Source organism: Zalophus californianus, chromosome 6 (assembly GCF_009762305.2).
Source record: "Zalophus californianus isolate mZalCal1 chromosome 6, mZalCal1.pri.v2, whole genome shotgun sequence".
NCBI lineage: Eukaryota > Metazoa > Chordata > Mammalia > Carnivora > Otariidae > Zalophus > Zalophus californianus.
Genome location: NC_045600.1, coordinates 11,615,881 through 11,631,661, shown reverse-complemented (window position 1 = coordinate 11,631,661; position 15,781 = coordinate 11,615,881). Strand labels below are relative to the sequence as shown.

The 15,781-nt window shown below is 43.6% G+C and overlaps 1 protein-coding gene across 5 annotated transcripts in view; it reads left to right on the top strand.

Annotated features, from left to right (window-relative positions):
* Nucleotides 1-15,781, top strand: part of SLC24A4 (solute carrier family 24 member 4) — a 183,630-nt gene that overhangs the window by 153,978 nt on the left and 13,871 nt on the right. For all 5 annotated transcript variants that reach the window (XM_027572514.2, XM_027572513.2, XM_027572516.2 and 2 more), the window contains one exon: nucleotides 13,121-13,287. In XM_027572514.2, coding sequence (XP_027428315.1) covers nucleotides 13,121-13,287 — 167 coding nt within the window. The remainder of the gene's footprint in view (nucleotides 1-13,120; nucleotides 13,288-15,781) is intronic.

The window sequence follows — 15,781 nt, the reverse complement described above, 5'->3', positions numbered from 1 at the left end:
ACAGGCAAGAAAAAATAAAAAGCATCCAGATTGGAAAGAAATATAAAACTATTCATAGATAACATGATCTTGCAAATAGAAAATCCTAAGGAATCCACAAAAAATTGTTAAGACTAAACTTGCAGGATACAAGAGCAATGTACAAATTTCAGTTGTATTTTGGTATATTAGCAATTAACCTGAAAATGAAATTAAAACAATTTCATTTATAATAACATCAAACAGAATAAAATACTTAGGAGTAACTTTAACAAAGGTAGTACAAGACGTGCACACTGAACACTACAAAATATTGTTGAGAGATATTAAAGATCTAAATGGAAAGACATCACATGTTTATGGATAGGGAGACATAAAGATCTTTTAAATGGCACAAGTCCCCAAATTAATCTTCAGATTCTGAGCAGTCAAAATCACCACTAGCTTTTTTTTTTTTTTTTTTTTTTTTTGCAAGAGATTGATGGGCTAATCCTAAAATTCCTATGGGAATGTGGGAGGCCCCAAATAACCAAAACAATCTTGAGAAAGAACAAAGATGAAGGACTCACACTTCCTGATTTTAAAACCTACTACAAAGATGTAATCAAGACTTGTACTGGAAATAAGGATAGTAGTATAGATCAGTGGAATAGAATTGAGAGTCTTGAAATACACCCATACACTTAAGTAATTTTGACAAGGGTGCCAAGACCATTTGATGGGGAAAGAATAGTCTTTTCAACAAATGGTGCTAGGAAAATGATCACCACATTTAAAAAAAAAAAAAAAGATCCCAAACTCACACTGTATACAAAAGATAATTCAATACAACACAGAGACCTAAATCTAATAGCTAAAAATGCAAAACTCTTAGAGGAATACAAGTGTCCATATTCATGACTTTGGGTTAGACCATGGAGTCTTAAATATAACAAAATCATAAGTAGCCGAAGGAAAGCATAAATTGCCCTTCATCAAAACTTAAAACTTTTGTGATTTATAGGACATCGAATGTGAGAAGACAGCTCCTAGAATGGAATGAAACATTTGTAAATCGTATTTCTGATGAGGATCTAGTATCCTGAATACATACAGAACTCTTAGAACTCAACACTGGAAAGGCAACCTAGTTTTAAAAAATGGGCAGAGGATTTGAATAGACCCTTCTCTAAAGAAGATATACAGGTAGTAAGTCCATGTTAGAAGATGCTTAACACTTAGTCATCGGGGAAATGCAAATCAAAACCGCAGTGAGATACCACTTCACTACAATGGCTAGATTCAAAAAGAGACAACAGTGTGTTGGCGAGGATTTGGACCTATTGGAACCATCAAACGCTGCTGTTGGAAATGTAAAATGGTATGCCTCTTGGGAAACAGGCCATCAGTTCCTCCAAGAGTTAAACGTAGAGTCACTATATGATGCAGCAATTCCACCCCTAGCTGTATGCCCAGGAGGAACGAAAACCTATGTCTACACAAAAACTTGCGTGTGAATATTCATAGCATCAATCATGGTAACCAAGAAGTAGCAACAATCCCAATATCTCATCAAGTGATGAACGGGGAAGCAAACTGGTGTATCCATACATTTGAATATTAGTCATCCATACAAAGGAAGGAAATACTGCTGTGTGCTGCAACATGGATGAAATTTAAAAACACATGTAAGAGAAAGGCAGACACAGAAGCCTACGTACTATGATTCCATTTATATGGAATGTCCAAAATAGGTCAGTCTGGTAGAGACAGGTTAGTGGTTACCAGAATTTGAGAGAGGAGGGGAATGGGGAATGATTGCTTATGGGTACAAGTTTTCTTTTGGCGGTGATGAAAAGCACGTGGGAATTACATAGTGGTGATTGGCTACACAGCTTTGTAATATATGAAAACCCACTAATTATACACTTAAATGGGTGAATTTTTAATGTTAATTGTATCTCAATTGCTTTTAAATATAGAGCTGATCAGAAGTGGTGGTACCCGGAGTGTGGTCCCAGCACAAGCAGGAGCATGTAGGAACTTGTTAGAAATGGAAATTCTTGGGCCCCCATTCCAGACCTGCCAAACCATTAGCTCTGGGGGGGGGGGGGGGCCGGGAGCATCTAATGAGCTCCCCAGGGAATTCAGATTTAAACTCATGTTTGAGGACCACTGGTCTAGAGCTACAATCCTTAGATCTTGTAGATGCCCCTCATTCCAGGGTTCATGAATATCTCGATCATGCAGTGACACAGCCCCACACGCCACAAGTTAACCACTCCCTTAGTTGGAGTGCCTAGTATGCTGTCCAAATTAATCTGTTTGCAGTTTTTTATCAACAGCTGCATCCGTTCTTAATTTTTGCCTCCGGTATGATTAGCCATCTGTTTTGTTACAGTTTATTTTAAAGATTTTTTTTTTCACATAATTATATTGTAATTTTCTACTTCAAAAGGAAAACCTGAGAGCTTAGTGACACAAACGACTGAAGCCCTTCTTTCACTTGTGTTTGCACATCAGTCGGAGTCCATGAGGAGCATCTCTCAGATGCCCCTGACATTGAACTTGAGGGAAAAGCAGTGAGGGCCAGCAGGGACTCCTGGTGGAGGTAGTGGGGGAGATATCCCTAGATGTAGACACTGTCCCATTACCCCTGTTGCTACCCGCCTGAAACTCATTTCACCCATGAATAAGTCCAGACTCTTTTTTTGAGAGAGAGAGCATGTGCATGTGGGGGGGGGGGGGGGCGCGGTGAGCGGGGAACAGAGGGAGAGGAAGAGAGAATCTTAAGCAGGCTCCACACCCAGCATGGAGCCTGACACGGGGCTCAATCCCATGACCCTGAGATCATGACGTGAGCTAAAATCAAGAGTCAGACGCTCAACCGACTGAGCCACCTAGGTGCCCCAGTCCATACTCTTAGTGTTAGAGAAACCCAATTCAGGCTGGTTTGAGCCAAAAAGCCCATTGTGGCAAGTTCACAGGCAGAGTTGAATATTGGGCTCAGATGGTTACAGAATACTGTCCGTCTGTGCTTTCCCTGGGTTGGCTTTATCCTTGGGCAGCTTGCAGAGATGGCCACCAGCCACCAGCCATCTGGGCTGACATCCCATTGGGTTAATTCAGTGCACAGGTGGTACCTCTGAGTTAAGGATTGCATTCAGCTGCATGTAACAGAAAACTCAAGTGACAGAACCTCTGCCTCAAGGAATTTTTGTTACCTAACAAGAAGTCCTGAGTCTTGCAGCTCTATCCTATCACCAGTTTCCATTTCTGTTCCTCCATCCTTAGTGGCTGGCTTTTGTCTTCAAGGTTGCCAGTTGGTCCTGCAGCTCCAGGGTGTCTGTGTTCCACCCAGGAACAAGGGGGAAGGACAAAGGGCAGGAGACAAATGTCACTAAAGCTTGTCTCTTTTTAAAGATTTCATTTATTTGAGAGAGCAAGAGAGGGAGCATGAGCGGGGGTGGGGGAGCAGTGGGGACGGAGAAGGAGAAGCAGATTCCCCGCTGAGCAGGGAGCGCAACAAGGGGCTCAATCCTAGGACCCAAGGATCGTGATCTGAGTCACCCAGGTGCTCCTAAAGCTTGTCTCTTATCACAAAAATATTCACTTTCCTGGAAACCACCATATAGACTTCCAAATAGATCTCTTTGTTAGGGCTGTGACTGCTCCTACTTGCAAGGAAGCCTAGAAAATTAAGATTTTTAGCTGGAAAATGTCGCAAGCAAAATAGGGTTCCTCTAATAAGAAAGGGACAATGGATATTAGAGGCAGATATCCCCTGCAAAATCCCCAGGGTTGACTCTCTAGTCATGTGCCCAGCCCCAAACCTATGTAAACCTCCTAGTGGCAAGGGTGTTGTCTTGTTCACTGTTGGATTCCCAGTACCTAGAATAGTGCCTAGCCCAGAGAATGCACACGCCAGGTATTTATGGGATGCATGATTAGCCACGCTTGACTCACACCCGAAGAGCTAGGAGGTGGAGTCAGCCCTCCAAACCACGTGGGCTGATGTGGGATGGAGGGTTGGCTCCCTAAAGGAACATTAGCTTGCTGTTACCAGTAGAGGAATGGATGCTGGCCAGATGAGAACAGTGCATGCCCAGTACAACCCAGAAGTGCTCAGACTTGCCAATTTTTAGAGATCTCAAACTACTCATCCAGGAGCACAAACTAACCAATGCAAACTAATCCAGATCCCAGTACTCTAAACCACCTCCTCTGTCTGCCTCTCCCACTCCAGAAGGCCGTGTTCTTCTGCCCGCATCGCCCCAGGGTCAAGTACCAGATAACTAGAAATGGCCTCCCCCAGAGCCTGCTGAAATTATTCAAACTAGCCAATCCGAAGCCTTCCTACTGTGCCTTGTCTTTTCCCATGTAAATCTCAATAAAGGCTCCCGCCCAGGCTTTCCTCCGGCTCCTCCTGCCTCCTGACCAACCCGGGTTCTTCTTCCCGTGACTCAGCATGGCATACCTTGCCTCCTCTTTCTTGGGATCTGTGAATATGAAAACTTTTTTCATGACGACTATTTTTGTCTGCGCGTCTTAACCATACCTGATTAAAACCAATGCTAGGTGCATTTTACAACACATTAGATGTGGGTTTGGTAAGTTAATATGTATTTGGGAACAGCCTCAGACCTTGAATCTTGGTAGGACTCAGGAATCTGTAAGCAACGCCCCCCACCCCCACCCCCTGCCAGCCAAGGTGATGTGGATGATCAGCAACAACTGAAAACCAATGATCTAGTCTCATCCTCTCACTTTGCAGATGAGAAGGCTGGGGCCCAGGCTGGTGGACATGTCAAGAGACCACGTCCTGGGGCAGGAGGTTGTGTGGTGAGCACAGAATGAAAACAAGGAGATACTTCCGGCCAGGAAGAAAAGCCCCTCCTACAGCCGGGTGGTTCCTGTCTTCTTAACTCTATTGCTTAGGACCCTTTGGTTGCAAGTAACAAGTGAGCTAGAGCTCACCTGAGCAGGAAAGGGAATTTTATGAGAAAGGTACATAGGTGTTTCCTGGAGCTGGTGCAGGTGGGTCTCAGGACCAAGCAGAGCCAGGAAACACAGGGTTGGGCCGGCCCCTCTCTCCCTGTCTTCTTCCTCGTCCCTGTGTAAGCCCTTGCCCCTCAGACCCGCTTCCTCTGCCCGTCCTATCCTCACTTCACAATTCCCCCAGGCACACTGTCGTCGGTCCCAAGTTCAATGTCCTGGGAAACAGACTGTGATAACTCAGTGTGATTGGAACCACCCTTGGGCCAGTCGGGCGGGAGCACAAGCGTGGCTGGCAGAAAATAGCCCCCCTGACTGGGATCGCTGCCCGCGTTGTCCCGGGAATCTCACCGAATCCGAACTCCTGCACCCAGCAAGGCCTGGGGTGGTGGTTCCAGGACATTGGCACCTCCTTTCCCCAGTCAGTTGCGACTGGGTTCTGTTTCTGCTCCAGTAATAAATCCTCGTGATGTGTTCTGTTCTCTTGGAGAAGTTCAGGAAATTTCTCATTTCATCAGCACGATCTCGAGAAATCCTCTCCAGGGAAAAGGCTTTCAAATGGGAATTCTCATGTCTACTATGTGAGATTTTAAAAATTCGTTTTTATTTCTGATGGTGTTTTTCCTATTCTTGTCCCTATGTCCTGGGTGGTCCTTGGCCTCCCATTCGTTTCACACGTACTGTGGCTCTGCTGAGGGCACAAGCATGTAAGGATCTAGCAGGTCCCTGCCTGTGAGCAGCTCAAACTCTGGCTCCGGAACTCATCCCAGTGACGGTATCACCCAAGCCAACATGGAGAGCCATGGTCTGACAGCTCCCTAAAATATCCAGAACTGGCTCCGTATTAGTAGCTCCAATAGTAATGGCGAGGTGTGCACTGACAGATACTGTCTTGTTCCCAAGCCCCCGGTTTGCTATCATCACCCCCGTTCTAAAGTAAGAAAAAGAGGTTTGGGGGGACTTCTTGCCCTGTGACCCATAGCTGATGAGTTACCCAGCAGAATTTGACCCCCATGTCAGGTGCCAGAGCTTTGCCCACTCCCTGTCTTGTCTCTGGCCTTTAATTATTGGCACTTCATACCCAGCAGTCAGGGAACAAAACTGTAAATAAAGTGCTGAATTACACAGTGCAAGCTGTTAGCAAATAGGACAAGCGTGTCACCTCCTGCTAAGCGTATGCTCCAGACGAGTGCAGAAGGCACCCGAAGCTGTTACCAGCTGTGTTTGCACCCTGTCCTGGAAAAGTGTAGATGGGGGATTCGGGCAGTGAGGCCCTAGGTCAGCTTCGCTAGTTTCAGTAGCTCATAAATATCCTTAAAAGTCAAAGCAGTTACAGAAGAAAGAGATCACCATGGACTGAGTTAATGAGGAAAGGCTTTCCAGAAGAGTCAGAACAATGGGGAGGCTGCACATAGCGGGCGGTTCGGGGGGGGAGAAGTGGGGGGCACAGCATGAGCCCTGTGGAAGTTTTCCACATATGACCATGATCTGTAGCAATAACTGTTTCACACACAGATACCTATAAAAGGGAAACAGAAGTCTCGTAGAATAATATTTAACTCTTACTATATACCATAACACTACTATTTACTTCTTTTAGAGAAAATGCTAGTTGCCATCCACTTAATTGCTCTCACAGTCCATTAATGGATCGCCTCCAACAGTTGAACAACACAGCAGAACAGGTCTGATGGAGCATTGTTTTATAGAAAACAATGGTGGGCCCTGAGGCTTGCCAGCTGGGTGGGGCCGGCTCAGGGTAGATGTCCAAACCAGATGTGAAACCCAAACCAGGCAAAAACAACACAATTTTGTGTCTCTGAAAATAAGAAAATGGTCTTCATGCTGTGGCGTTTGTATGTATCTCCAAAGATGCCTCCCGGGCGCTTAAATGTTCAGGGTTACAATTCCCCGAAGTGGATTCTTCCCGCATATATGGAGTTTTAGGTCAATTGTGGAGAGGCCCAGCAGCCTAGATGGATTGGGGTGTGGGCTGACAAGGGAAGAGCCAGGAATTTTGGACAATCCAATCAGGCAGGAAACCTTTCTGCTCTTTATGCAAGAATTGCAAGGTGCGGAAAGTTATGTAGAGAAAGAACTGGGAAGATAGATGTCTCTCTGATGACGTTTCTGGGATGAATACATGAATGGATTTGCCGATTTTTTAGCTAACCATAGTCTGTTGGTTCATTATTATAAGCAGGCTGGGGTGTTTTTTTCTTAGTAAATATGCTTTTAATGATTTAGGAAGATTCAAGCCCAGATGTAGAGAGCTAACACAGCTCCTGCCAGCCTACTTTGCAGGTTTTTTATTGAGACATATCATGAAATTCACCCTCATGAAGTATCTAGTTCAGTGGTTTTTAGTGTATTCACAAAGTTGTTCAACCATTACTATATAATTCCAGAACGTTTCTTTTTAAGATTTATTTTTTAGAGAGAGAGTGCACATGCGTGCATGAGTGGGAGGGGCAGAGGGAGAGGGAGAGACAATCCCAAACAGACTCCATGCTGAGCGCAGAGCCTGACGCAGGGCTCAATCTCACAACCCTGAGTGAGATCACCACCTGAACTGAAACCAAGAGTCAGCCGCTTAACCGACTGCACCACCCAGGCTCCCACTTCCAGAAAATTTTCGTTTCTCCGCCCCAAAAACCCCACACCCATGAACAATCACTCCCATCCCGCCCCCCACAACTATTGATCTTTCTATCTCTGTTGGATTTGCCTATTCTAGACATTTCATATAAACAGAATTTGTGTCTGGTCTCATTCATTTTGCGTTTTCTAGGTTCATCCATGTTGTAGCATGGGTTGGTACTTCATTCCTTTTTATGGATGAATAACATTACATTGTGTTTATATGCTGCATTTTGTTCATTCATTGATGGATATTTGGGTTGTTTCTACTTTTTGGCTATTATAAGCAATGCTGATATGAGCATTTGAGTACACATTTTTGTGTGGGCATATTGAGGAACTGCCAGACTATTTTCCAAGAGGCTGCATGCACCATTTTACATTCCCACCAGCAGTGTATGAGGGTCTGCGTTTTCCCACAACTTTGCCCTTATTATTATCTGCCTTTTTTGGTGTAGTCATACTTGTGGGTACAAAGTAGTTTTATTTGCCATTTCCTAATGACTAAAGATGTTGAGCTCCTTTTCACATAGTAATTGCCTATTTTTATATTTTCTTTGGAGAACCATCTATTCAAATCCTATGCCTATTTTTCAGATTGGGATTTTTTTTTTTAGTTGTTGAATGATGAGTTCTTTACCTATTCTGCAAACTAGACCTTTATGTGATTTCCACATATTTTCTCCTATCATGTGGATTGTCTTTCACTTCCTTGCTAGTGTCCTTTGAAGCTCAAAACTTTTAAATTTTGGTAAAATCCAGTGTATCTATTTTTTTCTTTTGTTTGTGTTTTTCGGTGTCTTTTAAGAAACCATTGCCTGATCCAGTGTCATGAAGAGCTGTGCCCTCATGTTCATCTAAATGTTATAGTTTCACCTCACATTTAGATCTTCAATATGTTGAGTTAATTTTTGTATGTGGTGTGAGGGAGGGGTCTAATTTCATGCTTTTGCATGTGGATAGGTTGTCCCAGAACCCTTTGTTAAAAAAGACTGTCCTTTTCCTATTGAATAGTCTTAGCACCCTTTTTAAATATCAGTTCGTCTTAAACGGATGAGTTTATTTCTGCACTCAAAATTCTCTTCCATTGATTTATAAATCCTTACTCCAGTAGCATACTCTCTTGATTGCTTATAGCTTTGTATTAAATTCTAAAATCAGGGCATGTTAAGTCCTCCAACTTTGTTCCTCTTCCAGGATTAGTTTGGCTATTCTGGGTCTCTTCCATTTCCATATAACTATTAGAAACAGCTGGTCAGTTTCTATTTTAAAAAAAAGGTCAGCTAGGATTTAACAGGGATTGCATTGAATCTGTAGATCAGTTTTGGGGGAGCATTTCCATTTTAATATTACATCTTCTGATCCAAGTACAGAATAGCTTTCCATTTATTTAAGGCTTTTTAAATTTCCCTCAATGTTGTTTGGTAGTTTTCAGCATATAAATCTTATACATCTTTTGTTACATTTATTCCTAAGGGTTGTTTTTGTTTTGTTTTGTGGGCTGCTATCGTAAATGGAACTGGTTTTCTTAATTTCATTTTTGGATTGTTCATTGTTAGCATGTAGAAATACAACCTTATTTTGTATATTGATCTTGTTATCTTGCAACTTGGCTAAATTGATTTACTGTAATAGTTTTGTGTGTGTGTGTGTGTGTGGACTTTTTACAACGTTCTCTCTACAAGATCATGCCGTATACAAAGAGGGATAGTTTTACTTTCTCTTTCTAAGCTAAATGACTTATTTTTCTTGCCTAGTGTTCCTGGCTAACGCCAGTACCATATTGAATAGAAATGATCAGAGCAGACATCCTCATCATGTTGAAAGTTTTCAGTCTTCCGCCATTAACTATGATGTTACTGGTGAGGGTTTTATAGATGCCCTTTATCAGGATGAAGAAATTCTCTTCTCTTCCTAGTTTGCTGAGTGTTTTGAAAAGGTGTTGAATTTTGTTAAGTGCCTGTCTTTTCCTTTTTGCCTCAGTGGACATGATTATGCAGGGTTTGTTTTTTTTTTTTTTTCTCCTTTATCCTGTTGACATGGTATACTGGATTGATTAAATTTCATATTTGAACCAAGCCTGCATTCCTGGGATAAATCCCACTCGGTCATGGCACATAATCCTTTTTATATGGTTGCTGGATTCAGTTTGCCAGAATTTTGTTAAAGATTTTTGCACCTATATTCATAAGGGATATTGGTCTGTGTTTCTTTTCTCTTGGTGTCTGGCTTTGCTACCAGGATCATTCTGGCTTCGTGGAGTGAATGGGGAGCTGTTCCTTTCTCTTCTACATTTTGGAAGAGTTGTGAAGGATTCATGCTAAATCTTTTTTAAACATTTGGTAGACATCTGGTCCTGGCCTTACTTTAAGGAAAGTTTTTCTGTTTGTTTTGTTTGTTTGTTTTTTTACTATGTCAGTCTCTTGTTATAAGTCTTATTGGATTTTCTTTTTTAGTCAGGTTTGGTGTTTTTGTCTTTGTAGGATGTGGTCTGTTTCATCTAGGTTATGTAATTTGTTGGCATACTGTTGTTCATAGTATTTCTTTAATAATTCTTTTTATTTCTGTGAGGCACATAACCATCACCCTCTTTCATTCCTGATTTTAGTAATTTGAGTCTTCTCTTTTTTTTTTCACGGTCAGTTTAGTTGACAGTTTGTCAATTTCATTGATCTTTTTATTTTTTTTAAAGATTTTATGTATTGAGAGAGAGAGAGAAAACAAGTGGGGGGCGGCAGAGGGAGAGGGAGAAGCAGGCTCCCCGCCGAGCAGGGAGCCCGATGCGGGGACTCAGTCCCAGGACCCTGGCATCATGACCTGAGCCAAATGCAGACACTTAACCAACTGAGCCACCCAGGCGCCCCTCATTGATCTTTTTAAAGAACAAACTTGTATTTTCATGGATTTTCTTTTTTAAAAAAATTCTATTTTATTCCACTTAAATCTTGATTCTTTCTTTTCTTTTTGGGGGCTTACTTTGCTCTTTTTTTGTGTTAAGGAGGACAATTAGGTCATTGATTTAAGCTCTTCTTTTTTAGTATGGTCATTTATAGCTATAAATTTCTAAGCACTGTTTTTCCTGCATCCCATAAGTTCTGGTATGTTGTGTTTTCATTTTCATTCATTTCAAAGTATTTTCTAATTTCCCTTGTGATCTCTTTTTTGACCTGTTGGTCCTTTAGGAGCATGTTCTTTAATTTCCGCATATTTGTGAACTTCCGGTCTTCCTTCTGTTACTGATTTCTAAGTTCTTTCCATTGCAGAGTGGTTGTAGCACATACTTCACTTGATTTAAATCCTTCTAAATGTATCAGTGCTTGTTTTTATTACCTAAGGTGGTGTTTATCCTGAAGAATGTTTTATGTGAGCTCGAGAATAATGTGTATGTATCCTTCTTGAATGTATATGTTAATGTTTTTCATCAGATTTGGGAACTTTTTGAATGTGAGTTCTTTGGGTATTTTTCCTGCATTTTTTCCCTTTTTCTTTCTGTTTCTGAAACTAGACCATCTCAGCTGGCCTATCCTCAAGGTCATTGATTGATTTCTTCTTCCTGCTCAAATCTGCTGTTGAGCCCCAACAGTGACTTTCTCAGTTATTTTACTTTTCAACTCCAGAATTTCTCTTGGTTCTTTTTTATGGTTTTTACTTCTTTATTGATAGTCTCTGGTGAGAAATCATTCTCTTACTTCTCTTAAGTTTTTTTAGACATTTTGACAACTCCTTTGTGAATATGTTTAAAACAGCTAATATAAAGTCTTTGTCTAGGGGCACCTGGCTGGCTTGGTCAGAAGAGCATGCTACTCTTGATCTTGGGGTCATGAGTTTGAGCCCCACATTGGGTGTAGAGATTACTAAAATGAATAAAGGAGTAAATAAGTACATAAACAAACAAACTTTAAAATAATAATAAAAGGTAAAGTCTTTGTCTAGTAAATCCAATGTTTGGAATTCCTCAAAGGTAGTTTAGACTGATTTTTTTTTTTTCCTGTGTATGGACCATACTTTCTTGTTTCTTTGCATGTCTCATATTTGATGTTGTTGTTGGAAACTGGCCATTTAAAATAATATAATTTCACAATGCTAGAAATCATATTCTTCTCCCTTCCCAGGGCTGCTTGTTACTGCTATTTATTGCTATTGTTTGTTTAGTCAACTTTCTCAGCTAATTCTGTAAAATTTGTCTTCTTTATTGTGCGTGGACACTGAAATATCTGCTCGGTTCTTTTAAGGTCATCTAATGATAGCACAGAGGTTTCCTTAGATGCCTGGACCAAATAAGTCTTCCAGTCTTTGCCGTTAAGTTCTGTGTGTGTTTGGGGGCACACCTTCAACACCGAGGCAGATAGTTAACAAATCTACCTTAGTTTTTACTTTCTTGCTTGCTCAGAGCCTCAGCATTAGGCAGAGGTGAAAGCTTAGGGCATCTTCAAGTCTTTACTGAGCATGCAAATATCCACGGGCGCAGCCCTATGCATACTCATGGTCTTTTAGATTCCCAAATATGTGGGAGCTTTGCAAAGCCCTCTATAGATATATCCCATTCCCCAGTTTTTCCTTTTAAGCTGTTTGGCCAGTTCATTTTTTTTGTCTCAACTGTTACCCACCACCTGGGACAGTGTGATGTTCAACAGTTGCCTCTGATTGTTTTCAACAAATGCCCCCAAGGAAAATCCTATTCACACTGGCGGAGCTCTGATTCAGGAAAAATAAAGACAGCCTTGAAAGTGGGATCTTCCAGGAAACCACCAGACAGGTCAAATAATGCCAGTTCTCCGAGAATGGACTTGGGAGAAGCTCCAGCCCTGCCCCCCTGTGGTGGATGCCAGGATGCTGGTTCTCAAGGCAACTCCAGAACTGGTGGAAAGGACTAGAAAATAGAGCAAGTTAAAACTCCACAAAGCTCACTGTTCTCACTGAGATCCTGCCAATTTTCTTAAGTAAACTCTGCTGGGATTACTACACGCCTTTGGTTAATTTCCAGAGTTCTGAAAAAGGCTGACTCTGACCATTTTTTGCCAATGTTCTCATTGCTTTTGTGGAGGAGAATCCTCAGAAGTCTGTCCTCCACTATTTCACTGGAGTGGCCAACAAGCTAATTTTGAGCCTGCATGTGCACACTGTACTCAGTGGCTAATTAAGGACATTATGCTTGCACCCAGTGGCTCAGTGAGGCCACTTTTCCTTGGTTGAATTGTTTGTGGATTCTGTTGGTAGGGGCCAATGAGGTTACGCCTGCTAGCCAGGACACTCACATTTTAGTCTTGTATCTACAACAAGCAGAGTATATGACCTTGGAACAAAGGAGCTGAGATTTCCAGAGTACTAACTGTATGCTACAGTGTGTGCTGGGTCTTTTTGTACATTATATCATGTCATTCTTGCAACAACCAAGAAAGAAAATGTTTCCGCTTAATGGATGAAGAAACGACTAAAACACAAAGTGATAGACAGGTAGTCTAGCAGTTGTGTAACCTGGTATATGTTTCTCTCCTCTCCCTTCTGGCTCCACCTCATCCCACTGCAGAGGCAAGAGGGGACAGAGCCAAATGGGTGTTCACCTGGCCACTCATCTTCCTCCTGTGCATCACCATCCCCAACTGCAGCAAGCCCCGCTGGGAGAAATACTTCATGGTCACCTTCATCACCGCCACGCTGTGGATCGCTGTCTTCTCCTACATAATGGTGTGGCTGGTGAGTGGTGGAAGCAGGGGTGGGCTGTACAGACAGCCCCTGACCAGCACCTGCCGGAGGGGGGAGAGCTGGGTTCAAGAGCGACCTCAGACACGGCGGTGCCACCTTGAGCAAGTCGCCTCCCTCCACAGACGTTGGCTTATTTCTCAGTAGAAGGGGGTTTCGGCAGAGGTGCCTGGCGCTGTGCTCAGCACCGGGGATACCCAGATGGACAGAGCATGGCACTGACGTTCAAGGCAAGAGTAGGGGCAGGAGAAGAGATTCTGAGATCTGCTGCTCAGGTGCGATGGGAAAAGGGATGTGGCAGTGTGGTGGGGATGCTCTGGGAAGATCTCTGGAGGGCTAGTGCCTAGTCCCCTTTCCTTTCCAGGGCCCCTGGGGGAAGGTGAGGGAGACGAGTCAGTGGGAGAGGAACACAAGGCAGTCTTTTCTGTAACCCCTGCCAATAAACTCTTTTGGCCCTCATAACAACCCAGTAGGATAGGGGTTTTTATTTTGCCCATTTTACAGATGAGGAAACTGAGGTATCCAGATTGAGTAATTGGCCCACTTGCACAATTATCAACTATTATACGATTAGTTACATAATCAGTAAGTTCTAGAGTTGGGCTCCTGAGTCCATGATCTCAACGACTATCCTGAAATGCCCCTCAATTTCTTACTGGAGTTTTCAGATGCCATTTGGACTGAAGTTTTGCAAGCAGAGAGGCACTGGCATAGCTCTTTGTAAGCGCCTCTGGCCACGCGTGACAGGTCCCTGTACAAACCTTATATTGGCTGGAGGTGGGGGGCGGTAAGCAGGAGCCCCTTTCCCCTTGCTCTGTGTATGTACCACCCTGTGGGGAGGGAAGGGCTGTGGGGTCACATGGGAATGCATTTGAGTCCTAGATCTCCCACTTACCAGCCGTGAAGCCTGGCAGGTGACTCAGCTTCCATGAGCCATGGTCACCCCCTCTGCAGAAGGGGGATGACCGTTCCCATCTCACAAGGTCATGGGGAGGATGGAGGTCTCTGCTCAGGCTTTGTGGTTCGAGTTGGCAGCGTGACTGATCAGTTGTAACTGCCGATAGCAACTGTTTTCACCATGAGATGCAGCCAGTGCTGCGTCCATGCTTTGTTCAGACAAAGGTTAAAATCCTCATAGATGCCGGAGTGTGTGTGTGAGTGAGTGTGTGTGTGTGTGTGTGTGTGTGTGTGTGTGTGTGTGTGTGTGTGTGTTGGGGTGTGGGAAGAGTTGAAAACAGCTACTATCCAAACCCCCCAGTAAAGGACAATCAAGGATCACAAAACCGATGCCTTATGCGAATTGCCCTTGTAAATTGACATTTTTCGGAGTAAGGTTAACACCAGCCCATCTTTATATTTGATAAAAGGATCCAGTGAATTCTCTTACTGAAGTGCATTTCCAAAACAACACTGCAAGGAAGAAAAGTATTGCATGACATCTGAGGAGTAGGTATGAGAATTAGGAAAGATCAAATTAGTGAATGGGTGAAACTTTTTCTTCTCAAGTTACTGGAAACAACAGTATTACGAAATCAGCTCTGTTCATTTGCTGTGAGGCCAGACATTTAACAACACTCACATCCCCATGACCTCGAGTCAGCCCACCTGCACTTCTTAAAGCAGAGAGAGTCTGGAAGCGGCCTGCCTGGGCTCATAGGAACTGCTTGGCTGGGGCACCCTTACCTGTGGCTTTGAACTTCAGCCCGCCTCAGTTTGGGGGAAATGGAATGACCCTCATGGTAGAAATTGGTCAAGACAACAGCACCCCATGTTAGCCTTCATTTCGGGCCATGAACTTGCTTTCCTTGTGACCCGATGGGGGCCGCCAGGGAGCAGTGACTTCTCACCTGCCCTCACTCCTACTTCCTCACCTGACTTACTCCTACCACCTTTTACATCTCTCACCCCTAAGGCTTCAGAGAAAACAATTCTTGAATGTCAGTGTGAAGGGAGGGACCTTGGGAAGGGATCGTCCTGTCCGGCACCCTTGCAGCGCTGGGGAGATTGAAGACCAGAGGGGGGCCACGACTTCCACAAGGCCACACGGATAGTCAGCCCCAGAGCTCTGGACTCAGTTCTGCTCCCCTGTCGGAAGCCTAAGTATCAGGTGGGCTCAGAGGGCCCAGGGCTAGAGTCCGGGGCAACGCCACACTCAGGCGGCATCTCTAGTCTGAAGCACCCTGGATGGTGTGTGCATGCATGCGCACGCGCATATGCACACACAAGACCTTCCTTCTGTTCTTTCATCCTTCAGCTTCTCAGCCACGTAGTTCAGTGATTTTAGGGGGGAAATGGAGGCATCCCCCATAATGCCAAAATAACCCAGGCTCCTGTATTTATGATGTCTGGCATCCCCCACGGAAAGCATGTCGGCCACGGCCTGGTTGTACTTGTGGAGATCTCGTTCATGACCAAGGTAGACGGAACATTGATGGATCAGTGGTTCAGTTTTGCCCTCCTCAGTGTCTGATGGAGAAGGGAAATATAC